This window comes from Bos indicus, chromosome 18, assembly GCF_029378745.1.
Source record: "Bos indicus isolate NIAB-ARS_2022 breed Sahiwal x Tharparkar chromosome 18, NIAB-ARS_B.indTharparkar_mat_pri_1.0, whole genome shotgun sequence".
Classification (NCBI taxonomy): domain Eukaryota; kingdom Metazoa; phylum Chordata; class Mammalia; order Artiodactyla; family Bovidae; genus Bos; species Bos indicus.
In genome coordinates, this window is record NC_091777.1 from 54,097,131 (window position 1) to 54,121,963 (window position 24,833).

Genomic DNA, 24,833 nt, shown 5'->3' on the forward strand with positions numbered 1-24,833 from the left:
TGCCTGGGAAATCCCATGGGCAGAGGAGCCTGGCAGGCTGCAGTCCATGGGGTGGCAAAAGAGTCGTAGGACACAACTTAGCGACTAAACAACAAGGCCAAGACATAGATCTCGATCATGGTATGTGCTAGCACGAGCATTTGTCAGAATCCATGTGTTGCTACTGACTCGTGTGTTAATGGCAGCCTGTTACATGACACCTATGTGTGTGACATCAAAATGCACATGGACATGTATGCATGTGGACATGTAGGTGGTGACCATGCTTGTCTGAGCTATGCCTGTTCACCCTCCAGAAAGGAGCCCTTTGACTGGCAGGGGAGTGAAGATTTGGAAACAACAGTCTGATCTACTTCAGGGTTTTTTTTTTTTTTTTTTTTTTAAACTAAAAGCATTTTACAGAAATGACTCAGTCACGGAGCAACATGCCCAAGCTCACACAGCTGGCAAGTGATGGAGTAAAAATTTGAACCCAAGCAGGCTGGCTATAGAACCATGGATCATAACCACTGATCAACAGGAAAATAATGGAGCCCACCTAATGGAGCTGTCCTGATGTTCCAGTAAGAGCAGGAATTGCACTTGGCATAGAGCCGGTGCATAACACTTAGGACTCATCCTATTTAATCCATCGTCTGCTTCCAGGTTGGCTTGGCTCGAGTTTGGAGGGATTTTCTGCTCCTGGCAGTGTTCCAGGAATGCCAGCTGATTTTTATAAGCCCATATTATTAAGAGTCAGAGTCAGGGAAGGGGAGAGCTGAGACAAAATCAAATCACAAGATGGGACTTCCCTGGTGGTCGGGCAGTTAAGACTCAGAGCTCCTAATGCAGGGGGCCCGAGTCTGATCCCTGGTCAGGGAACTAGATCTCACCTGCCACAACTAAGACCAGGTGCAGCCAAATAAATATGTTTAAAAATTTTAAAAAGATTTAGATCACAAGAGGTGACGCCTGCAGAACGGTTAGGAGCTATTCCCCCCAGTCTTCGACAGCAGGGAGAGTGAGTCATACAGAAGTGAACATCAGCAAGTAAAATGCCCAAGCAGATGTACAGAAAACTAGCCAGGAATGCTGACTTGTCAGACTGGGAATGTTCACGGTTCTGGGGTTTTGTTGCTGAACCCTATTTCCCTGTTGATAAAATAAGCATTTTTACCTCCAATATCCCAAAGCCTAAGACTCCACCTCCATGGCACTGCTTGTAGGCAGAACTCCAAGGTAATGTTCTGTAAAAAAGATAATGTAAAAAGATAATGTTCTGTAAAAAAGATAATGTAAAAAGATAATGTTCTGTAAAAAAGATATTTCCCAAAAATAGCTGCAGTAATGTTTCCAGTTCCACACGTTCTTCCCTGTGGAAGCTTGATCTTTCCCATCAAGATGTGGAGTCTCTTTCCGTCCACTAGGCAGTATTTTTTGTGATTGCCTGTCGAAAGGAATGAGAGGGAAGTGACGCTGCATGACTTCCAAGGCTAGGTCATAAAGGAGGCATGGTTTCTGTGAGTGTTCTCGCTCACTCTTCCTCTCCACTGGGACTTGGCGGCCATGATGGGAGGAAGCCCAAGCAGCCGCATGGAAGGCCCACATGTAGATGCTCCAGGCACAGTCCCCAGGGGAGGTTCTAGGTGACAGGCAGCATCAACCACCAGGCAGGTGAGTGAGGGGAGCATCAGATCATTTCAGCTTCCCTTGCCAGGGGCCTGGGTTTGATCCCTGGTCAGCAAACTAGGTAGGATCGATCCCATAAGCCTTGCAACTCAGGCAAAAAAAAAAAAGTTCACTCCTTTAAAAAAAATTAATCAATTTATTTGACTACATCATGTCTTAGTTGCAGCATATGGATCTTTGATCTAAGCTGTGGCATGCAGGATCTTTTTATTGCAGCATGTGAAAGCTTATTTGCAGCACATGGGATTTGTTTCCCTGACCAGGGATTGAATTCAGGACCCCTGCTTTGGGAGCACAGAGTCTTAGCCACTGGACCACCAGAGAAGTCCCCCAAACATATCCTTTTAGCAAAAGTTAGAAACTATTTCAACAAACACATTTCCTGTATTGCTTTTGCTGCCAGGAACAACCAAGTGAAGTTTATTGTTAACCTAGATCATAGATGCCTGGCACATCTATGTACATAAGATTTAGTCCTGTTTTAATTTTTGTTTAACATATGCTAGTTTTCCTTGGACACCATAAGTCCTCAGCTTGGCTTTCTGCTGTGAGTTGGATAACCCCTGCTTCCTTGAACAGGACACTGATTCTCCTGCAGCCTTTTCTAGATTTGGCTTCACATTCACACATCTCTCTCCTGAGATTTAGGACACAGTCCCTCAGTTTATCAAGATTCTTTGGAGGGTAAGCAGCTGACATCAACTCAACTAATCTAAGCACAGAGTAAATAAATAAAACAATATTTAACAACAACAGCAACCACCAAAAACCCCATAATGGTTCCAAGATTAAAATGGTGTTCAGGTGTAGCCAGATCCAGGCACCTAAGTGCTAGTGTCAAGACTATCTTTCACAAACTTTCATTTCTGCTTTCCTCTGCATTGACATTCAGCTCATAAAGCCTTTCTCAGCAACAGAGCCCCATAAGCTCCAAGCTCACATCCCACTAGCTTGGCAACTCCAGGAGAAAGAGAACATCTTTCATGATAGTTGCAGCAAATGTCTCAGGGCTGGTTTTCACTATGCTAGGTTAGGTCACATACCTTCTCTGAACTAATCACTGTGATTTGAGAAACAGAATAAACTGGCTAGGTCTAGTCCCTGGTGGCTAAGTGGTAAAGAATCCAACTGCCAATGCAGGAGACCTGGGTTCGATCCCTGGGTCGAGATGATCCCTTGGAGGAGGAAACGGCAACCCTCTTCAGTATTCTTGCCTGGGAAATCCCATGGACAGAGGAATCTGGTGGGCTACAGTCCATGGGGTTGCAAGAGTCTGACATGACTTAGTGACTAAACCAAGCTATCACCAGTCGCTGGAGCTGGTGATGGGAGGGTTATGGCCAGTCCTGTTCAAATTAAATAGACTGAGGGACTTCCCTGGTGGTCCAGTGGCTGAACCTCTGCACTCCCAATGCATGTGGGCTTGGGTTTGGTCTCTGGTCAGGGAACTATATCCTACATGCTGAAACTAAGAGTTAGTATGTTGCAACTAAAGATCCCATGTGCTGCAACTAAGACCCGGTGCAGCCAGATACATAAATAAGTAAAAGTGCTTTATTTATTAATAAATAAAGAAGAGAGAAGAAGTTCCCCAAAAGAAAACTGAATGGGATACTAGGGTGGGCAAAATCCACAGACTTCTGCTATAGTGTCCTTTTCTTTGCCCAAAGCTGTATCCAGAATATTGACCTGCGGTGGATTAACACCCATCTTAGTCAAGTGTAACACTCCTCGGTGACCTCGCGTCTCTACCGTCTTACTTCCTTCACTGGTAGACAGCTACAACTTCTCCGCTCTTCTGAAAAGTGGGTGTGATTGAGTTTTGAAATTTACCTGACATAAACTTAATCACTCACCAGCGAGAACCTGCAAAGGGAGTTCGAGAGGCAAGGAGGCGGGATTGGGGACTGAGGGGTGCCAGACCAGAGGAGCGCGGACCAGGGAGCATGGGAGCGAGATGGAGGGATGAGAGGGTGGAAGGAAGGGACAAGGAACTGAGAGGGAACGGTGCGGTACAGAAGTGGAGGGACTGTAGAACTGGGGTGGGTGGGGTCGGGAGTTGGGGGCGAAAAGGAAAAGCGGGGGGCTCGGTGGGTAGGGAAGACGAGACAGAGTAGGCGGAGCTGGGCGACTCCAGAGGCAGGGCTGGGCCACTGGAGCGGGTGGGATTGGAAGTCGGAGGGGCCCATCTGGGGGTAGAAAGTGGAGGGGTGAGCCGGGGGTGGGAGTTAGAGGGTGGGGGCTGGGGTGTGAGGGACAGAGTGAACTAGGTGGGTTCAGACGAGTGTCGGTGTCGGAACTTGGCGGGGTAGACTGGGCCAGAAGGAGAGGCCCGCCGACTGTGCACAGTGCGGGTGACACTGCCTAGAAGTCCGCGGCAAGGGGTGTGGCGGGGTGTGTGTGTGTATTCCTCGGTACCCGCCTCCTGCACACACACACGCCTGGCGTTCTAAGGCTCAGTCTCTGGTCCCGCCTCTTTCTTGGAAGTGACAGACCGATCAGCCAATCAGGGCCGCGGGCAGGGCGCGGGACAGCCAACCGCGAGGCGGGAGGAGGGGCTGAGGAGGGGGCTCGCGGGGCAGGGGAGGGGGCTAGGGGCCTCGAAGGGCTCCGGAGCTGCGACTGGAGAGTCATGGCGCTGGGACTACAGCGCGCAAGGTACTGGGCTTCGCGGGCAGGAGTGATGAGAATTGGGGGTTCTTCTTCCAGCGACCCCTGAGCCGGGTGGGGAAGGAGCGGGTGCAAGCCTAGGACGCCCTCGGACGCGCGGTTGCAGGCACATCCCCGCCGCACTTTCCACCCTAGGGGATCGCAGGGGTGGGGGCATTTCCCCAAGTCCAGGCTGCCACGCCCCTCTAGCCAGGAGCGACTTTGGGGTCTTGATCCCCGATTTCCTGCTGCTCTGGGTTCGCTTCCCTTTCTGATTAGGGGTGAAACTCGGGGTCCCCACGGAATTGGGGTGGTTGCACTTGAGCAGTTCCCGGGATTCTGCGGGAGGCATTTTCCTTCTTCAGAGTAACTTTTCTGGCCTCCGAGCCCCCAGAATTGAGGTTGTTCTTTGACACAAGACCCCTGGGGTCCTAGGAGATACGGGACAGCCCCGAATTGAGCCTTCCCAGATAAAGGGAATCCCTTAGAATTGGGAGTCAGCTATTGATTCAAGAGAGAACCTCCATAACTGGACCCTCCCTGATACTGTTTCCCAAACCTTGGGTTGCCTAGAAATAGGCAGAGGCGGTCACCTTTCAGAAGCCACCTGGGGGACCCTTCCCAAGGGCTTTTCTTGTATTCTTGTGAAAGGTAGGGTCATCCCTTTAATAATAGGAAAACAGCCTGACCCACTTCCCAAAGTCTAGCCTCTTATCTGACTCCTCCAACCCCACCCAATTCCTGTGACAGTGGGAAGCAGCACCCAAGCCTTATTTGGGAAGACCCCAGAGAGGGTGCTGTGCCTGCTTCAGTGTGAGCTGTGATGGGTGCGCCCCCTGCCGCAGCGGCCAGCTAGGTCATCCTGGGCACGGAGTGGGTTTCTGTGTTCCCTTCCCAACAGGTGCAGATCTGCTGGGCAGCACAGGGAACTGGTGTTCTGGGTCCACAGCCAGGGGGTCCTGTCTGGCCATGTTTTCATGGGACCCCGGAAAGTATCTCAAGCCCTTGATTTCTCCCGTCCAATCTGAGGCGTCCAGGAAGCCTCACCCCCTTCCCTCCTCCCTGGCTTCACAGGTCTGATTGGATCTGTCTACACCCTCATGTTTTCACATCCCTCCCCCCCTCACCTATACTCCCCCCTGCAATTCTATTCCAGTCTCTGGCTCTGGGCCTGCCAGGGAAACTCTATCCCACCCTTTCTGGGCCAGCCCTGGCCCAGCCCCTCCTGACTGGGTGGGGGCCCCTCTTGGCTGAGCTGGGGGCGCTCCCCCTCTCCGCATCTAAGGACAGCCCTTTCCTTTGGTGTCATCTGAGCCTGCGCACCACCCACTCATAACTTGCACCCGGATCCCGGCCACGCTCCATCCCCTCCTGCACCCCTAGGATGGCATTTGGGCCAAAGAGGGTCTGGGTGATGGTGAGTGGGCCCCCATACTCCCTTACTGCTTCCCCCTCTTCCAGCTCTGGCTAATTGCCATCCCACCCCAGGCAAGGGTGATTCTCGGGAAGCCCCGATGGGCACTTGGCCCTGGGTGTCTCCCAGGTCAGAGGGTTCCCAGAGAACATAGGACTTGGGGTACAGGCACCCCACTGATTACCAGGTCCTTGGGAATGCGCAGAGTCAGGAGTAGAGAGACTCCCCGAACCCCCTTCCCCAAGTCCCTTCTCCAATCCAAACCCTGCCTCTGGCCTTTTCAGGCCACCTCAGGGCAGTGCCAAGAGGATCCTTGCATGGATTCAGCCTAAGGCCCCCCAAATCTTCTATACTTTTTGCAAGACCCCCAATACCAAGTCGATTGTCTGGAGAGGCACAGGAGCAGCCCCGAATGTGGGGCCAGTGTCCCCACTTTCTCTGTGCCTTTGCTCTCAGGGGCAAGTTCTTCAGGGCAGGGAAGAAGTGGGCTTCTCCCTCTCTTGGTGTGTGTGGGGGGGCACCAGGCCCTAGTCCCCATCCCAGGCCTTACCCTGGGGCCTCCCAGTCTGGCTCCACCCCCTGTTCTCTGCTGGAACACAGAGGAAGGGTGGCAGGGCTCCAGCTGCACGTCTCAACCTGGGCAGAGTGCCAAGGGGATGGACCAGGGCTGGGCATGGGGCCAGCTGGGGAAATCCGGAGGCAGCAGGGGTGGGAGCAGGGGAAAGGACAGGGGTCCACTGGGCGGTGGAGGGGCCGGACAGGGGTCCCTTGGGTGGCATGCCCACCAAGGCATGTCACTTAAAAGCCCAGGCCCCAAAGTCAGGGTTCAAATCGTAGCTCACCAGCTTCCTGGCTGTGTGGCTTTATGCCAGCAGGCTGCTCTCTGAGCCTCAGTTTCATAGCCTGGAAAATGAGGGTTCTACTTCCCGTTTCCTGCACCAGATCTGGATGATGAGTGGTGATGGGACAGACCTTAGGTGGGCAATAAACTGTGTTCAAGTCAGACAGGATTCTGGGCAAAAGCAAACGCGTGGTTGGATTAACAGAAGCGTTGAGCATAGCTGCGCATTGGTGGAGGGCCCTGGGATTACCAGCTTGGTGACTTGGGCTGATAATGCAATTGCTTGGAGACTCAGTTTCTGACTCTGTAAAAGGGAGATCACTTTTCCAGGTGCTTAGGGTTGTTGAAGGGACTTAATGGGGTCTCTAAGCTCATGAGTTTTCAATACACCAGTGCTATCATTATTATTAGTATCACTATGATTTAGTCTTTTTCTCAAAGTATTGTGTAAAAGTCACATGTGTGATTGCACACACACACCACACCACGGGGTTACCACTGAAGCCCGAGGGTTTCTCCAGAGCCTATGAGTCTCCTAAGCCTTCCATCCCTGATGTGGACAAAGAGGGAATAATAAAAGTTGCCTGCAATGCTGGAGACCCAGGTTCGATGCCTGGGTTGGGAAGATCCCCTGGGGAAGGGGATAGGCTACCCACCCCAGTATTCTATGGCTTCCCTGGTGACTCAGACAGTAAAGAATCTGCCTGCAATGCAGGAGACCTGGGTTCGATCCCTGGGTTGGGAAGATCCCCTGGAGAAGGGCATGGCAACCTACTCCAGTATTCTTGCCTGGAGAATTCTGCTGCAGTCCATGGGGTCTCAAAGAGTCAAACCTTTATATAGCATTGACCAATTGCCAGCCTCAATTCTAAGCCCTTGACATACAGTAACTCATTTAGTCTTCACAACAGCCCCATGAGTATTTGTGCTGTTCTTGGGCACAGGGAGGCCGTGCAACTTGTCCAAAGTCACACAGCTAATAGGTCATGGAGTCGAGACTGGAATGCTGAACCAGAGGAATTAGCCCTGACTCTGTTTAAAGAGAAAGACCAGGGACTTCCTTGGTGGTTCAGTGGTTAAGGCTTCGCCTTCCAATGCAGCCGGTAGGGGTTCCATCCCTGGCCAGGGAGCTATGACCTCACATGCCTCAGGGCCAAAGAAAAACCCCAAAACAAGAAAACAGAAGCAACATTGTAACAAATTCAATAAAAACTTTAATAATAATAATAAAATAAAAATATGTAAATAAATACAGGGAAAGGCCAGAGACCAGGAGAGGCCCACCCACACTTGCTGTCAGAATATCAGGAGAGCAGGCTGGGAGCCAGAGGGAGGGTCCTGCCGCAGCCACCAGCTAGCTCCTTCTATGAAGGGAGGAGTCGGCCACAGAGAGGAGTGTAGAGCCCAGCTGCCAGGGAGGTGGGGGGGCCAACCCCACCCCTACCCCCATCCCGGTCCCATTCCCTGTTCCCTCCGTCTGGGCCCCCAGCTCAGTGAGGCCCGCCCACCCCCACCCTCTGGGCAGGAAGACAAACAAGGCTGGAACAGAACGGGACAGGAGGACGGAATGTCCTCTGGGCAGAGGAGGACTGGAGGCCCCTGCCCCCCGCCAGCCAGAAGGGAGGGGATGAGGGCAGTTGCTGGCTCCCTCCACCCCTCCACCCAGCCTGTCCCCTTCTGTGCCTCCCTCCCACTTGCATGAGATTTTTCCCATCTGTAGAGAGACAGGAGGCACCACGCGCCTCCCTCCATTGCCTGGGGGTGGCGCTGCAGGGCTCCTGTTTGGGGGTGTGGTTGATGCCCCAGAAATGGCCTCTGGCTTTTAGGAAGGTCAGCTTCCCCTTCTCGGGTTTTGCTTCCATGGAGGCTGTGGAAGGGGCCCGGCCCAGGATAGGGGGGCAGCGGGGGGGAGGGGGGTGAGGAGGGGGTTGGTTTATAAGAAAAGAATTAGAAGGAATTAGAAGAATGAAGGCTTTGAAATCTCACTGCCCGAGTTCAGATCCCAACTCTTCCAGTTAATGGCTTTATGACTCTGGGGTGAAGGACTTACCTTTTCAGAGTCTCAGTTTCCCCTTTGTGAAATGGAGGTTTCAGAGCCTAGGCTTTCTTTAAAAAAAAAAAAAAAAAAAAATTATTTATTTGGCTGACTTCGGTCTTAGTTGCCCCATAGCATGTGGGATTTTAGTTCCCCTACCAGGGATCAAACCATTGTCTCCTGCTTTGGAAGGTGGCTTCTTAACCATTGGACCACCAGGGAAGTCCCTGCCTAGGGCTTTCTTAGGATTGAATGAGTACACGTAGGCTGAGTCCTTACTTAGTGCAATGCCAGACTCATAAATACTTAGCAAATTATAGCTGCTTATTTATGGTTTTTCGTACTGTCCATGGGGTTCTCCAGGCAAGGATACTGGAGTGGGTTGCCATTTATAGCCAACTCACTGGAGAAGACCTTGATCATGGGAAAAATTGAAGGTCAAAGGAGAAGGGGGCAGCAGAGGATGAGATGGTTAGATAGCATCACCAACTCAGTGAACATGAATCTGAGCAAACTCCAGGAGATAATGGAGGACAGAGGAGGCTGGTGTGCTATACTCCATGGAGTCACAAAGAGTTGGACATGACTTAGCAAGGGAACAACAAATTTATGGTTTTTTATCAATAGTAGTATCTCAATATAGATAAGATTACACATATACTATACTATATGTAACATATTCTATCATTTTTCCCCAAAAAACTATAGAGTTTGGATTCAGAGAGACCTGGAATTTGACTTTTAAGACAGTGCAGAAACTGGAAGAAGTACTAAAACCTGGAGATAATCCAGGGCCATACAACAGGAGATGAGGGTTTGATCCCTGGGTCGGGAAGATCCCGTGGAGAAGGAAATGACAAACTACTCCAGTATTCTTGCCTGGAGAATCCCATGGACAGAGGAGCCTGGCGGGCTACAGTCCATAGGATTGCAAAGAGTTGGACACGACTGAAGCAACTCGGCACGTACATACAACAGAGGAAACTGAAGAATTCAGGCAGACCAGTGTTCAAACCTTAGCTTCACTCCTTGTGGGCAAGCATTGCACCTCTCTGTGCCTGGGTTTCATAAGTTCAATGGGGATAATGATATTGTCTTCCTCCTAGGGATGTCTGAGCTACATGGGTTAATTTACGCACATGGCACAGGGTCTGACATAATAGTAAAAGCTGGATACGTGGCAGATATTTCTGAAAACAATCAAACAAACAAACAAAAAAACACGATAACTTTCTACTTCCAACCCCACACGCAGAATTCAAGCATTTGAAATGGATTAAAGGGCAGGGGTAAGTGGTTAGCCATTGGCTGAACAGAACCCCCCAGGACCCTAGGGATGGTTTGCTGTGTCTCTCTGGCAGGGCCCGGGGAAATGGGTCGTTGGACTTTGAGATCTGTACTCCAAGATTCTGAGAACTCAGCTCAGCCGAGGAGGGAAAAGGGCAGGAGACGGGGTTCAGGGAGGTTGTAGGGCAGAGGGCCTGGAGGGGGCTGCAGGCATCTTCTTGTACCCTCCCTCCCCTTGTTACTGGCCATCGCTGCCAGCCTCCTCCCAGCAGGAGGCCTCCCTGTTACCCAGTCGCCCCAAGCCCGGGGAATAATCAGCAGATAAGTCAGGGAGGGGACAGGGCGGCCCTGGGCACGCCTTGGAGAGGAGTGAGGCACCGGAGGGCAGCATGGGCTGGCGCACGGACAATAAAACCCGAGGCTAGGAGCGACTCGATAGTATAAACCACCCAGAGAGCTCCAGGAACTCGCCCGGGCCACACAGCGAGGCCTGCACAGTCGCGGTTCTGACTTCTCTGAGACCCATGTGGCAGCACCCCACGTGTTTGCCGCATCCAACTCTTTCCCTTCCCGGAGCGCCTCCAGTGAACGCAGGCCATGCCCGCAGGTCGAGCACGGAGCTGCGCAAGGAGAAGTCCCGGGATGCGGCCCGCAGCCGGCGCAGCCAGGAGACCGAGGTGCTGTACCAGCTGGCGCACACGCTGCCCTTCGCGCGCGGGGTCAGCGCCCACCTGGACAAGGCCTCCATCATGCGCCTCACCATCAGCTACCTGCGCATGCACCGCCTCTGCACCGCAGGTGAGCCCCGTCCCCGGGAATTCCCACCTGGGCAAGGCCCCGCCCTCGGAAAGGTACCTCCTGAGGAGACCCCTCCGGGAAGCCGCGTCCCGACAAGGCCCCGCCCCCAGATGGCTTCCCGGCGGAGCCCCGCCCCTCTGGAATCCAAGTCCCCGGAGAGGCCCCGCCCCCTCGAGTTCTGGCCAATCGGAATCCAGTCCTAGGAATCCCCGTCCTCTTCGAAGTCTGTTATTTGTTAGGCCCCGCCCGTTGGAATGCTCCCTTGCATAGCTCCGCCTCCTTAGAGTTAGAACTCTAAGAAATAGTGAAGGCTCAGACCTGAAGAATCCGCCTGCAATGCAAGAGACCCGGTTCTACACCTGGGTCGGAAGATTCCCCTGGAAAAGGGAATGGCTACCCACTCCAGTATTCTTGCCTGGAGAGTTCCATGGACAGAGGAGCCTGACGGGTTACAATCCATGCGGTCACGAAGAGTCAGAGAGGACTGAGCGGCTACCACTTTCATTTCACTGTTTCACTAAACTCCCTAAGGCACCTGGACCCTTAGGATTTGGTCCCCTGGGAGATCTTCTCAGCTAGACTCACTAGTTATATTGTTTCTCCCCTTGAATTCCCACCCTGTTAAACTAAAAGTCAGCGGGAGGCTTTCTCTCTCTCTCTTTCTCACACACACACCCCTTGGAATCCCAGGACCCTGCAAAGATTTTATTATGGGGAAAGTGGAGTCATCCTCTGGAGACTCTGCCCGTTAGACTTTCCTGTCTTGTATTCTGTCCTCCTTAGAATTCTGTCGCTTGGGAGTCCCTGCTTCTTTAGAATTCTGCCCATCAGGAAGGTCCTGCCCAAGAATTCTGAACCCTTGGCAAGCTTGGCCCCCTTGGAATTCTGACTCCCCTTATACCTTGGCCCCTTAGAATTTTGACCCCTGGGAATTTCATCCCGTTAGGATTCTGCCCTCCTCAGGGTTCTATTAGGGGCTTCGCAGATGGCTCAGTGGTAAAGAATCTGCCTGCAATGCCAGAGACTCAGGTTCGATCCCTGGGTTTAGAAGATCCCCTGGAGAAGGAAATGGCAGCCCACTCCAGTATTCTTGCCTGGGAAATCCCATGGACAGAGGAGTCTGGCAGACTAAAGTCCCAAAAGAGTCATAGGACACTACTTATTGACTAAACAACAAGAGTTCTATCCCCCTGGGAGACCCCTGCCTTCCTAGAATTCTGTACCCCTGGGAGGCCTTGTTCTCTTAGAATTCCAGTCCTCCTTGGTCCTTCCCTCTTCCTTGGGACTCCAAGTCACTGGGATGTGCCCCACTCACCTGGGGGTACCTGTAAGTCCCTCTGAGTGAAGGAAAGCAGAGGGAGGCTAGCCAGGGCGGGCTCACGGCTGACTGGACACACCCCATCCATCCTGGCCCGGACACCAGGGGAGTGGAACCAGGTGGGAGCAGGGGGCGAACCGCTGGATGCCTGCTACCTGAAGGCCCTGGAGGGCTTTGTTATGGTGCTCACCGCCGAGGGAGACATGGCTTACCTGTCAGAAAATGTCAGCAAACACCTGGGCCTCAGTCAGGTAAGAGGGACTCCTACTTTGTGCAGGCGATGCTGGGATACGGATGGCACCAGAACCACCTTAGCCCTGCTTTTACAAGGCCCACAGTGCAAAGGGGAGGCAAATATGTCACCAGACAGGAAAATTTGGAATGGGTAGGGCTGGGGTGGGACAGCTAAAGGGGCTGTACAAGCCTGGGGTGGACGCTGGTACCTGAACCAGACTGGGAGGGAATCAAGGGCTTCCTGGAAAAGACATCTGAGCTAAAACCTGAAGGACTTACCCAGTCAAAGGGTATGGTGAATGGTTGGGACCACCAAAGGCTAGGAATGTACATGGCCAAGGAAACAATATGCCAAGACACAGATGTGAGATAAAAGCAGAACCTTTGGGGACATTTCTCCGAGTTAGGTGCAGAGTGCAGGGAGAGAAAGTGACAGAAAGGCTGGAGGTCAAAATTTAGGACTGAAATAGAAGGTTTGTCTCCAGGGCACTAGGGAGTCATGGAAGGATTTTAAGCAGAGGAGAGATTGTGTCAGAAAGGTGCAATCAGATTTTCATTTTAGAAAGATCCCTCTAGCTACTGCACAGAGATAGAATTGGAGAGAGTGAACCTAGAGGCTGGAAACTCCATAAAATGGTGGATGTGGGGTCCCAAATGGGAGAAGAGGAGTAGGATGAGGGGCCCGGGGATGGGGAGCCAAGAGGCTTAGGGAGTAGAACTAGTTTCAGCTCATCTTACACCCAGTCCCAGGAGATGGCTACTGTTTTTTTTCTTATATCACATAGATGAGCTGCACTGCTGCTGCTGCTAAGTCACGTCAGTCATGTCAGATGAGCTCCACAGTTGGCATCTATTCCTTTCCCCTGCCTTGTTATCCCACTCTTTAAAAAAGAAAATTTATTTATCTGCGTCAGGTCTTAGTTGCATCATGAGGGATCTTTCGTTGTGGCACATGGACTCTCTGGGTGTGGCCTTCCTGGCTCAGTAGGTGTGGCTCTCAGTCTTAGTTACTCCTCAGCATGTGGGATCTTAGTTCCCCAACCAGGGATCGAACCCACATCCCATGCCTTGCAAGGCAGATTCTTAATCACTGGATCACAAGGAAAGTCCCCATCCCACTCTTGATGCAAACTTCTGTTAGTTTGAGCTCTTGAGTTCAGAGAGGTGAATGTTCCAAGGTCCCAGAGCTAGGAAATGGCAGAGCCAGAACTCCAAGATCTCATCACTCCCCTGTTCAGCTTTAGCTCTGACCACTACCTCTAAGATAATGTTCCATCATTTCATCATAAGGGCTTCCCTAGTAGCTCAGCTGGTAAAGAATCTGCCTGCAATGCAGGAGACCTGGGTTCGATCCCTGGGTCGGGAAGATCCCCTGGAGGAGGGCATGGCACCCACTCCAGGATTCTTGCCTGGAAAATCCCCACGGACAGAGGAGCCTGGCGGGTTAAAGTCCATAGGGTTGCAAAGAGTTGGACGCAACTGAGGGGCCAAGCACAACACAGCACAACCCTGCTTTAGTTCTCTTTGTATCAGTTAGTATATTGTTTTATATGGCTCAGACGCTGAAGAACCTACCTGCAATCTGGGAGACTCAGGTTTGATCCCTGGTTTGGGAAGATCCCCAGGAGAAAGAAATGACAATCCACTCCTGTATTCTTGCCTGGAAAGTCCCATGGACAGAGGAGCCTGGCGGGCTACAGTCCATGGGGTCGCAAAGTCAGACATGACTAAAGTGACTGAGCATGTGCCCCACTACCCAGTAAGCTCTGAGAGTTAGGGGTTTTGTCTTTGTAGTTACTTCCGTGCCCACACCATCTAGAAGAAGGCCTGGCATGCTGAAGAAATGAATGAATGAATGAATGAATAAGGAGACTAGGAAAATAATCCGGGTTCATGAATTGGGGCAGGGTGATGAGGATAGGAAGGGTGAGATGGGTCAGAGGCCCTTGTAAAAATGCTTTTCCTCCAAGGCACCCCTCTGCTTCCCTCCCTCCCAGCTGGAGCTGATCGGACACAATATCTTTGATTTTATCCATCCCTGTGACCAAGAGGAGCTTCAAGATGCCCTGACCCCCCGGCAGAGTGAGTTCCCTGGAGGTCTCTGCCCTTAAATTACAGAAACTGAGGCTCCATCCTGCCCTCAGCATATCCTCTCCCCTCTGGAATCAGTTCAGTTCAGTTCCGTCGCTCAGTCGTGTCCGACTCTTTGTGACCCCATGGACTGCGGCACGCCAAGCTTCCCTATCCACTGAGAAAAAAAGATGGGAAAAGAAGGACGCTGTGGCCCTGCCCTGGGGGAATGCAGGGACTCACCCCGCTCTGGGGGGGGCGGGTCTTAAAGAGCGTAACATACCCCTGGGAGACCCTCTCTGGTTTCAGGTCTAGATTTTGAGGATGAGGCTGGGAAGAGTTTAGTAACCGGGGTGCTGGAGGGACCTGGGCCCTGTCCTGAGCTACCCGATGACCAGCTCCTCCCTCCCCCGCCCCTTCCCTTCCCCTTCTCCCCCTACCCCTGCCCCTGCCCCCGACCCTGCGGCCCTCCTCAGGCCTGTCCAAAAAGAAGCCGGAGGCCCCCACGGAGCGGTGCTTCTCCTTGCGCATGAAGAGCACCCTCAGCAGCCGTGGGCGCACCCTCAATCTCAAGGCGGCCACCTGGAAGGTGGGCAGGACCTGGCCTGGAAGGGAGGGGCCCGCCGGGGCTGGACCTGAGCCCTTAAGTTCCCACAGCGGGTTGGAGTCCGGGAATCTCCTGGGCCCAGGATCCAGTGGGGCTTTCTCAGGTTGGGTCTTGGACATCCTCTGGGTACTTAGGAGGTTGGGGATCGGGCAGTCCTTGTATCCTTCCTTAGTCTGGATCTCTGTGGGCCTGGTACTGGGAGTTCTCAGCGTCCTGAGTCTGGAGTCTCCATGGGGTAGGAAAATCGGGTCCTCAAAGCTCCCTGTGTCTTAGAATCTGGAGACTGTCAGAACCTTCTTAGGTTGCGGTCTCTATGGGGTCGGGGTCCTCAGAGCTCTCTGAGCTGGGGCTCTGAAATCCTCAGGGCTTTCTTTTTTCAGTTACCTAGGGGAGGGGCCCACAGGAACATACCTCTCAGCACCTTGGGTAGCCCCAGGCCCAGGTACATCACCCTCTCGCCCCCAACTACCCCCACCAGGTACTACACTGTTCTGGACACATGAGGGTCTACAAGCCCCCGGCACAGACTTCCCCAGCTGGGAGTCCCAACTTGGAGCCCCCTCTGCAATGCCTGGTGCTAATCTGTGAAGCCATCCCCCACCCTGGCAGCCTGGAGCCCCCGTTGGGCCGAGGGGCCTTCCTCAGCCGCCACAGCCTGGACATGAAGTTCACCTACTGTGATGAGAGGTGGGCAGGAGTCAGGGGCCCACCCACCACCTGCCAAGCCCGGCTCCTGCTCTTCCTTTCTGCCCAAGTTCACTCACTGTCTCCTCTCCTACCCACCACCCCCAGTTTCTCTCTCTGGTCTGTTTCTGGCTCTCTGACTCCATATCTCTGTCTTGATATGTCTGCCTGTCTTTGAATTGTCTGTGGCTCTTTTTTTTTTTTTTTTTTAACTTTTAGCCATGCCTCTGATCATGGGGGATCTTAGTTCCTCGACCAGGGATTGAACTTGACCCCCTACATTGGAAATGCGGAGTCTTAACTTCTGGACATGCCAAGGAAGTTCCCTATATGTGGGTCTTCTTATCTGAGTTCAGACTGTTCGAGTTAAATGCTGGTTGTGCATCCTTGGCCAAAGGACCTCACCTCTCTGTACCCCACTTTCCTCATCTGTCCTGTGAAGTGAGAACACAGCCTACTTAGAACAGGTGTTCTGATCACTCAGTGAGTTGCCTGGTGCAGAGTAGCCTAGATGTGCCTATTTTTAAAAAATAATTGTCATGATTACTTTTTATTTCTATTCGTTCTTATTTTTCTTTTAGTGATGTTCTTTCTTCCTTTCTCTACCCCTCTCCTATTTCTTTCACGTTCTTTTTTTGTCTTTCTTTTCATTGCTATTCCCATTTTTACCTTCTCCCTCCTCCCCTATTCGGGCTTTACAGGTGGCTCAGTGGGTAGAGAATCCACCTGCAATGCAGGGCTGCGGGTTTGATCCTTGGGTCAGGAAGATCCCCTGGAGGAGGGCATGGCAACTCACTCCAGTATTCTTGCCTGAAAAATCCCATGAACAGAGGAGCCTGGCAGGCTACAGCCAATAGGGTTGCAAACAGTCGGACAGAACTGGAGCGCCTGAGCACGCACGCAGGCACGCACGTTCCTCACGCACGCACGCTCCTCAGCTGTTAATTTCCTAAGGCTGCTGTATCCTGTTACCACATACCTAGTGGCTCAGAACAACGCATATTCTCTATCTCAGAGTTCTGGAGGTGACGTCTGAGATGAGTCTTACGAAATGAAAATCAAGGACTGTGTTCTTTCCAGAGGCTCCAGGGAAGAATCCGTTTCCTTGCCATAGAAGCTTCTGGGGGCCCCATACATCCCTTGGCTCGTGGTCCCTCGCTCCACCTCAAAGCACATCACTTCCACCTCCGCCTCCATCATCGCATCTTCTGTTCTCACTCTGACCGTGTGCTCCCCCATCTTGTAAGGACTCCCGTGATTACACTGGGCCCACCCAGGGGATCCAGGATCATCTCTCCATCTCAAGATCGTTAACTTCATCACATCTACAAAATCCCTTTTGCCGTAGAAGGTAGTGTGTTCACAGGTTCGGGGAATTAGGACGGAGACATCTTCAGGGGCCATTATTCAGGCTGCCACGCTCCTTTTCCTATTCCTTGCTCTCCCTTTGTCTCTGTTACAAGCCTGTCTCTCTGTCTTGCTGGCTTCAGCCCCGTGTCCCCACTCTCCTCCCTTTCACCCACCCTCCACCTCAGCCAGTTGAACTGACCTAGGCTCCACTGCACCCACCTCAGGATCGCGGAGGTTGCCGGCTACAGCCCCGACGACCTGATTGGCTGTTCTGCCTACGAGTACATTCACGCGCTGGACTCGGATGCAGTCGGCCAGAGCATCCATACGTGTATGTGTTCAGGTTCCATTTCCGGTGCTGCATGGCGCCAGCCAACACCAGCTCCGCGCTCCCCAAACCCCAGGGAACATTCTCTTCCCTGACCCTTCATACCCCATGCCCCGCCCCCACTGCCTTCTCTCCTCAGTTTCCCTAACCCCTCCCCATGCCCCTCCCCAGTGCTGAGCAAGGGCCAGGCAGTAACGGGGCAGTACCGCTTCCTGGCCCGGAGTGGTGGCTACCTGTGGACCCAGACCCAGGCCACAGTGGTGTCAGGGGGCCGGGGTCCCCAATCTGAGAGTATCGTCTGCGTCCACTTCCTGATCAGGTAAGCGGGAAGGAGGTGGGATGTCTGTGTGCATGGGTCTGGTCTGCATATGTATGAACAGGTATGTGTGTATATGTTCAAGTGTGCATGTGCACGGTGCACACATGTGAGAGGAAGTGTGCACATGTATGGAGAACACGTGTGACTGATCACACACAGGCATCTTCATGTAGACACAAATATATGAGTGTGTGCTGGTAATTTAAATGAAAAAGACTATTTTCAAGTTATAATAAGACAGCTGAATTGTAGGGCCTTTTAAAAAATTGACATGTAATTTACATGAGAAGATTCACTCTTTTTTTGTATGTGGTTCTGTGAGTTTTTACAAATGCACAGAATTGTGTAACCCCAACCACAGTCAGGCTATAGAGTAGGGAATTTCCTGGCAGCCCAATGGTGAGGACTTGGCTTCTTTCTTGACTTTCACTGCTGGGGCCAGGTTTCAATACCTGGTTGGGGAACTAAGGTCCCACAAGTTTCACAGCAAGGTCAAAAAAAAAAAAAAAAAAAGCTATAGAGTAGTTTCATCACCCCCCAAAATTCTTATATAGTGAACCTCAGCCCACCCCCTAATGGTCTCTGTCCACCAGTGATCTAATCTCTGACCCTAGAATTTTGCCTTTTCTAGAATGTCATGTACACTAAATTCTATAGTATGTAGTCTTTGAGCCTGGTTTCTTTCACTTAGCCTAATAGATTTTAAGTTTATGTTGTGGTGTGTATCCATCAGTTCCTTTTTGATGCTAGGTAATCTATGCTATGAATATGTATGGACCGCGGTTTATGCATTCCTCAGTTGGAGGACATTTGAACTGTTGACTATTTGGGGTGATTACGAGAAAAGGAAACATTCTCATCCATGATATTGTGAGGTCATGTTTTCATTCCTGTTGGATCAACAGCTCGGAATGGAATGGATGGGCCGTATGGTCGGTGTATGCTTAACTTCAGAAGAAATTGCCAAACTGCTCTCTAAGGTGGCTGTGCCCTTTTGTATTCCCATCAGCATTGTGTGAGGGTTCTAGTTCCTCCACGTCCTTGCCAGCATTTTATTTTATATCGTCTTTGTTTTCATTGTTGTTGTTCAGTCGCTGTGTCCCACTTCGAAACCATGTGGATTGCAGCAAGCCAGGCTCCCCCATCCTTCACTATTTCCCGGGGTTTGCTCGGATTCATGTCCATTGATTTGGTGATGCTGTCTAACCATCTCACTTTCTGCCACCCCCTTCTCCTTTTGCCTTCAATCTTTCCCAACATCAGGGTCTTTTCCAGTGAGTCAGCTCTTCGCATCAGGTGGCCAGAGTATTGAAGCTTCAGCATTAATCCTTCCAGTGAATATTCAGGGTTGATTTCCTCTGTCTTCATCGGAACCATTCTAATGAGCATGCAGTGGTAAAGCATAGGCTCCTCCCCCCTTCCATCATGCATCTTAGAAGTTTTTCACCATGACAACTTGTGACAAGGGCAGCTAATTATCACCCAAGACAGAGAATTACAGCTTTTCTTTGAAGTCTGTCTCCCAGGACATGGCATTCATTTCTAAAACCATAGGAGTTTCCTTGGGTCTTTTGTTTTGTTTTGTTTACTTGGCTGAGCCAAATCTTAGTTGTGGCATATGAACTCTTAGTTGCAGCATGCAGGATCTAGTTCCCCGACCAGGGTCAAACCGGGGCCCCCTGCATGGGGAGCATGGAGTCTTAGCCCCTGGACTACCAGGGAAGTCCCTCCCAGGATCTTTTTGATCAAGAAAAGATTGTATTAGAAAACAGAGGTTGGTAACAGGAATATTTATGCAAGTCTTCATACACAGGAAAACAAGCCTGGTTGTCTTCGAAATGCTCTCCCATCAACCTCCTTTCAAATCAGAATCTTTGAATAACTTGTATCCTTGAGAAGAATCAGAGCAAAGGAGAGGGGACCTGCCCTCCTATCTCTTCTGGAAGCTCCTTTTATTCATTATGAAGACTTGCCTTTGGATGGCCAGGCCCTGGAATTTTGATCTTTCACCCTTTAAGCAAAGAGCAGGCCTGGGGAGTTCAGTTTTACTGGCAGAAAATGGATGAAGCATGAATAGGAGATTACTCAGTAACAGTGAGGTCCCCTCTCCTTTGCTCTGATTCTTCTCAAGGCTACACGTTATTCAAAGATTCTGATTTGAAAGGGGGTTAACTGTGAGATGAGAAGCATTGAGTATGAATATTGAGTGGCGTGCAGCTGCATGGGTCTCTGTGCCTGCTTGAGTGCTGACACTGTGTATACTCCATCCCCCCTCTTCCATACCTGAGCCTCCTTCCATTGCCAGCAGCACCTGCTCCATAAAAATAAAACTCACTTGCACGGGGCACTTACAGCATTCTACACCGTGGGCTTTGTGCTCACAAGAAGCCCATGAGGTATAGCCGTTATTTCGATCCCCATTTTAACAGATCATTTATTTATTTTTGGCTGCATCAGATCTTAGTTCACATGCAGGGTCTTCGTTTCGGCGTGTGAGTTTCTCTCTAGTTGTGGCGGATGGGCTCCAGAGCGCGTGGGCTCAGTCGTTTGCTGCAAGCAGGCTCTCTAGTTGTGGCAGTGTGGGCTTAGTTGCCCTGAGGCATGGGGGATCTTAGTTCCCTGACTAGGGATTGAACCTGTATCCTCTACATTGGAAAGCAGATTCTTAACTACTGGACCACCAAGAAGTTCCTCCATCCCTATTTTGGAGGAGGGAAAAGTGAAGACCAAAGAGAGGAAGTCCTTTGCCCGATGTCACACAGTTAGCTGAGTTTTGACCCAAGCAGGTCTGGAGGACCCTTCTCCTTTTGTCCTCAGTCTTTCCCAACATCAGGGTCTTTTCCAGTGAGTCGGCTCTTCACATCAGGTGTCCAAAGTATTGGAGCTTCAGCTTCAGCATCAGTCCTTCCAAGGAATATTCAGGGTTGATTTCCTTTAGGACTGACTGGTTTGATCTTGCTGTCCAAGGGACACTCAACAGTCTTCTACAACACCACAGTTCAAAAGCATCAGTTCTTTGGCACTTAGCCTTCTTTATGGTCCAACTATCACATCCATACATGACTGGAAAAACCATAGCTTTGACTATATGGATTAATGTAATTAATAATAGACTATTAAATTATTGCACATTATGTTACAGGTACATGTGTACATATTCTAATGCATACAAAAATATCATTTCAACATGTAACTGATATTAAAAATTATTATTTAAGAAGTTGTAAAGATTTCTTGGCCATGCTGAATGGGATGTGGGATCTTAGTTCTTGCATCAGGGATCAAACCCGAGCCCCCTGCAGCAAAAGCTCTGGAAGCTTGGAGTCTTAACCACTGGCCTATCAGGGAAGTCCCCTAAAAATTATTGAGACTTTTAGATTCTTTTTTTCATACTCAATTTTTCAATCTAGTGTGTATTCTATTTTATTATTTTTAGTATTTTATTTATTTATTTGGCTGCTCCCAGGTGGCATGAGAGCTCTTTGATCTTCGCTGGGGCATGTGGGATCTTTAGTTGCAGTATGTGGGATCTAGTCCCCTTACCAGGGATTGAACTCAGGCTCCCTGCATTGGGAATATGGATTCCTAGCCGCTAGACCATCAGGTGTGTTTTACACTGGGGTGTGTTTTACACTGACCTGCTCTGCATGCTCAGTCACTTCAGTCATGTCCGACTCTTTGCCATCCCATGGACTGTAGCCTGCCAGGTTCTTCTGTCCATGGCATTCTCCAGGCAAGAAGACTGGAGTGGGTTGCCATTTCCTTATCCAGGGAATCTTCCCAACCCAAGGATTGCATTGCATGCAGATTCTTTACCGCTGAGCCACTGGGGAAGCCGTTTACACGACGATACATCTCAGTTCCAACCAGCCATGTTTCAAGTGCTTTGTTTACTGGAAAGGTGCATAATACATTTTGTAATTACATAGATAGGGCTTCCCTGGTGACTCAGTGGTAAAGAATCCGCTTGCCAATGCAGGACATGCAGGTTTAATCCCTGGATCGGGAAAATCCCCTGGAGAAGGAAATGGCAACCTTCTCCAGTATTCTTGCCTGGAAATCCTATGGACAGAGGAGGCTAGCAAGCTACAGTCAGTCCATGGGGTCACCAAGAGTCAGACGTGACTTAGCAACCAAACAACAACAACAACGTAGATACATTTACCAACAAATAATGTCTTTTACTTAAGGTCTGTCTTTTCCTATTAGCATTTCCCACCATGAGAGCTGGAAGTCTTGTCTGTCTTGTTCACTGTTGAAACTCCAGTGCCTGGCACATAGTAATTGCTCAGTAAACAATGATGGCAAATATATAGAGCTCATCCTGTGCCACAGTTCTATGCATTTGACATATACCAACTTATTTAGGACTCATAACAACCTGGGGAGGAGGTACTATTATTATCCCCACTTTACAGAAGAGGAAAATGAGACCCAAAGAGGTTCAGCCATAGGCTCAAGGTCACACAGCTTGTACGTGGCAGAGTTGGAATCTGAATCCCAGGCTGCTGGCTGCAGAGCCCTTGCTCTTAACCACTAAGTATTTCTGGTTGTCTAGGAAAGGGCTTCTGAGGTGGCACAGTGGTAGAGAATCCACCTGCCAATGCAAGAGGTATAAGAGACATGGGTCCAGTCCCTGGATTGGAAAGAGCCCCTGGAGTAGGAAATGGCAACCCACTCCAGTATTCTTGCCTGGGAAATCCCATGGACAGAGGAACCTGGTGGGCTCCAGCCCATGGGATCACAAAGAGTTGGACATGACTGAGCGACTGAGCACAAACAAGGAAAGGTCTGGAAGGAATGAATATGTGCATTCCATGTGGCATGTAGGCACATGTGTTAGCCCCATTGTAGAGAGTTTGTGTGCCCACCTGACCAGGAATACACCTGGGGGTACATGAGGGTTCCCGTTTGTGCCTGTGAGTACGGAGTGCATGTACACGTGACTGTATGAGCCTCTGTTTTTCTAGAGGGGTGGGGCAGCTTTGGATCCAGCCTCAGTTGGGATGTTTCCAGCCCAGAAGGGGTGGGTGAGGATGGGGCAGGGTCCTAGCTTCTGGGAGAGCTGGTGGAAGGACCACCCACACTTCATCCTGGAGAGTGTTATGCAAATGAGATCCAAATGAGGGTCTGGTCCTCCACCCCAGGCCCCATTATCCAGAAGCCAGTTTGCAGAGGGAACATTTGGATTGCTTCTGCAGCTAGAGACTGGGGAGGGAGGGGGCGGCAGGAAGACACAAGGGACAGAAGCATATATTTATAAATTCGTTCCTTTGAATGTGGCAAATGTCTATGAATAGAAGCTTCCTAAATAAAATCTTATTCATAAAAATATATCCCTATAAATTCTTCATATTTGGTAACATAAGAATATGGTACATATATAGTCTTTATCAATACATTTATAAGAATGCGTTTATAAGTAAATGTCTATAAAGAGAATATTTAGTTCTCATGCCTTTCAGTCTCCCTGTTCTCTGCCCCTCATGGCCCCAGTCTCTCTTCTCTCTCTTCCCAGGCTGTGCTAAATGCCAACTCTTTTTTTCCTGCCTTTCCTTCCACAGGGGGAATTTGGGAAGACATCCTTAACTTTCTTTTCAATGCTATTCTTAATATAATAAAAAAAGCAGTCAACAAAATTTAAATCTTTAAAACAAGTCAGCATGGCAAATTATTTTCTGTACAATGCCCTCCCACCCCTGGACGAGATGGCCTCCTGTAACAGGACATCACTAGGAAGGGACTGCCTAGGGGTGGGGCCAGGCACCCTCCCTGACTCCCACTCCCCTTTCTGCCCTGTACCCCAGCCGAGTGGAAGAGACCGAAGTGGTGCTGTCCCTGGAGCAAACGGAGCGACACTCTCGCAGACACGTTCAGCGGGGCAGCCCCTCTCAGAAGGATGCCCCTAATCCTGGGGACAGACTTGGTATGGGGCTGGGCTGGAGCTGGGTGGGGTTGTGTCCCCAGGACGCTCTGGAGAAAGCCCAAGTCCCTTTATCTGACCCACTTGGCCCCGTGTGACCTGCCTCCTGCCTCCTTCCCCTTCTCACTCACTCTCTTATCCACACCAGCTTCCTTAGCGCTCTGGGAACATAATAGACTCTTTCCTGCCTCAGGGCCTTTGTACGTGCAGCTTCCTTTGCCCAGAATGCTCTTCTCTCTTCTGCCCTCCCTCTTCTGTATTGCTTCAGTCTTGTTGTCCTGTGCTCTGAATCCTGCTGTGATTCCCAACTGTCCCCACTTTCAATTTGTTCCCTGCTCCCACTTCACTATACATTGGCTTCCAATAGTCTAGACCCTTCCACATCTGGCTTCTTTTTACCTCTTCCTTCTCTCCTGGTTAATGGCCCTCCCCCTCCAATCCTGGATAAATGAGTTTCCCTCCCTGCCTGTTCTTTAGGGCTTCACCATCTGCAAAGGGTTGCTAGCAACCCATGCTCCTGGGTGTGGTATGAGGTCACCCACATCCTTTCCGTTTCTGACTTAGAACTGGCTCGGGACCACATCTTGACCTCCAGGGTCCTTAGAACCTCCCTGAGGGTCTTAGGCCAGGTTCCTCCCCCAACATGCCCACTCACCCTCCCTCCACCAGAGCCAGATGGCCAAAGGCTGTTCTGTGCTACTGGAGAATCAGGTTAGTTTTGTGCCCCCGTCCAGCTGTGTCAATCTGAAATATTAAAACACGTCCCCACCGCTGGGCAGTTGCTACTGTTCCTATCTACTGTGTGCCCCAGCTCCGTGTGGGCCCCTCCCCTAGGACCCTTCAGGGCCACTGAAGGGATGGCACCGGGCCCAGCATATCTTCTCCAGCACTCAGCTCCCAACGCTGTGAATGGGGTCCATACTGATTACATCATCAGCTCTGCTCCCTGAGGTGGGCAGAGGGCTCTGCCCTCAGCCCTGAGTGACCCTCCTGTGTCCTACGCATCTTGTGTTCTGCAGACACCTCTGGTCCCCGGATCCTGGCTTTCCTGCACCCCCCTGCCCTGAGTGAGGCCGCCCTGGCCGCTGACCCTCGTAGGTTCTGTAGCCCTGACCTCCGTCGCCTCCTGGCACCAATCCTGGACGGGACTTCAGTAGCCGCTACCCCTAGTGCACCCCCAGCCACACGGCGCCCCCAGAGTCCTCTTCCGGTAAGCATTCCCTCCACTTCAGCCCTCAGGATCCAGGCTTTTGGGTCTTTGGCTTGAACCCTGCTTTTCTCTGGGCACAGTTTCTCCCTCTGTGGAGT

At 51.0% G+C, this 24,833-nt stretch overlaps 1 protein-coding gene across 3 annotated transcripts in view; it reads left to right on the forward strand.

Moving 5' to 3' along the window:
* The first annotated feature begins 4,263 nt into the window (after nucleotides 1-4,263).
* The window catches only part of HIF3A (hypoxia inducible factor 3 subunit alpha), a 31,584-nt gene continuing 11,014 nt past the window's right edge, over nucleotides 4,264-24,833 (forward strand). For 2 of the 3 annotated variants that reach the window (XM_019979433.2, XM_019979436.2), the window contains exons 1-9: nucleotides 10,419-10,692; nucleotides 12,116-12,261; nucleotides 14,242-14,326; nucleotides 14,791-14,903; nucleotides 15,400-15,608; nucleotides 17,180-17,286; nucleotides 17,455-17,602; nucleotides 23,410-23,528; nucleotides 24,545-24,735. In XM_019979433.2, coding sequence (XP_019834992.2) covers nucleotides 10,419-10,692; nucleotides 12,116-12,261; nucleotides 14,242-14,326; nucleotides 14,791-14,903; nucleotides 15,400-15,608; nucleotides 17,180-17,286; nucleotides 17,455-17,602; nucleotides 23,410-23,528; nucleotides 24,545-24,735 — 1,392 coding nt within the window. Of the gene's footprint in view, nucleotides 4,327-10,418; nucleotides 10,693-12,115; nucleotides 12,262-14,241; nucleotides 14,327-14,790; nucleotides 14,904-15,399; nucleotides 15,609-17,179; nucleotides 17,287-17,454; nucleotides 17,603-23,409; nucleotides 23,529-24,544; nucleotides 24,736-24,833 lie in introns of those variants that run through there. The other variant, XM_019979434.2, reaches the window with a different exon arrangement.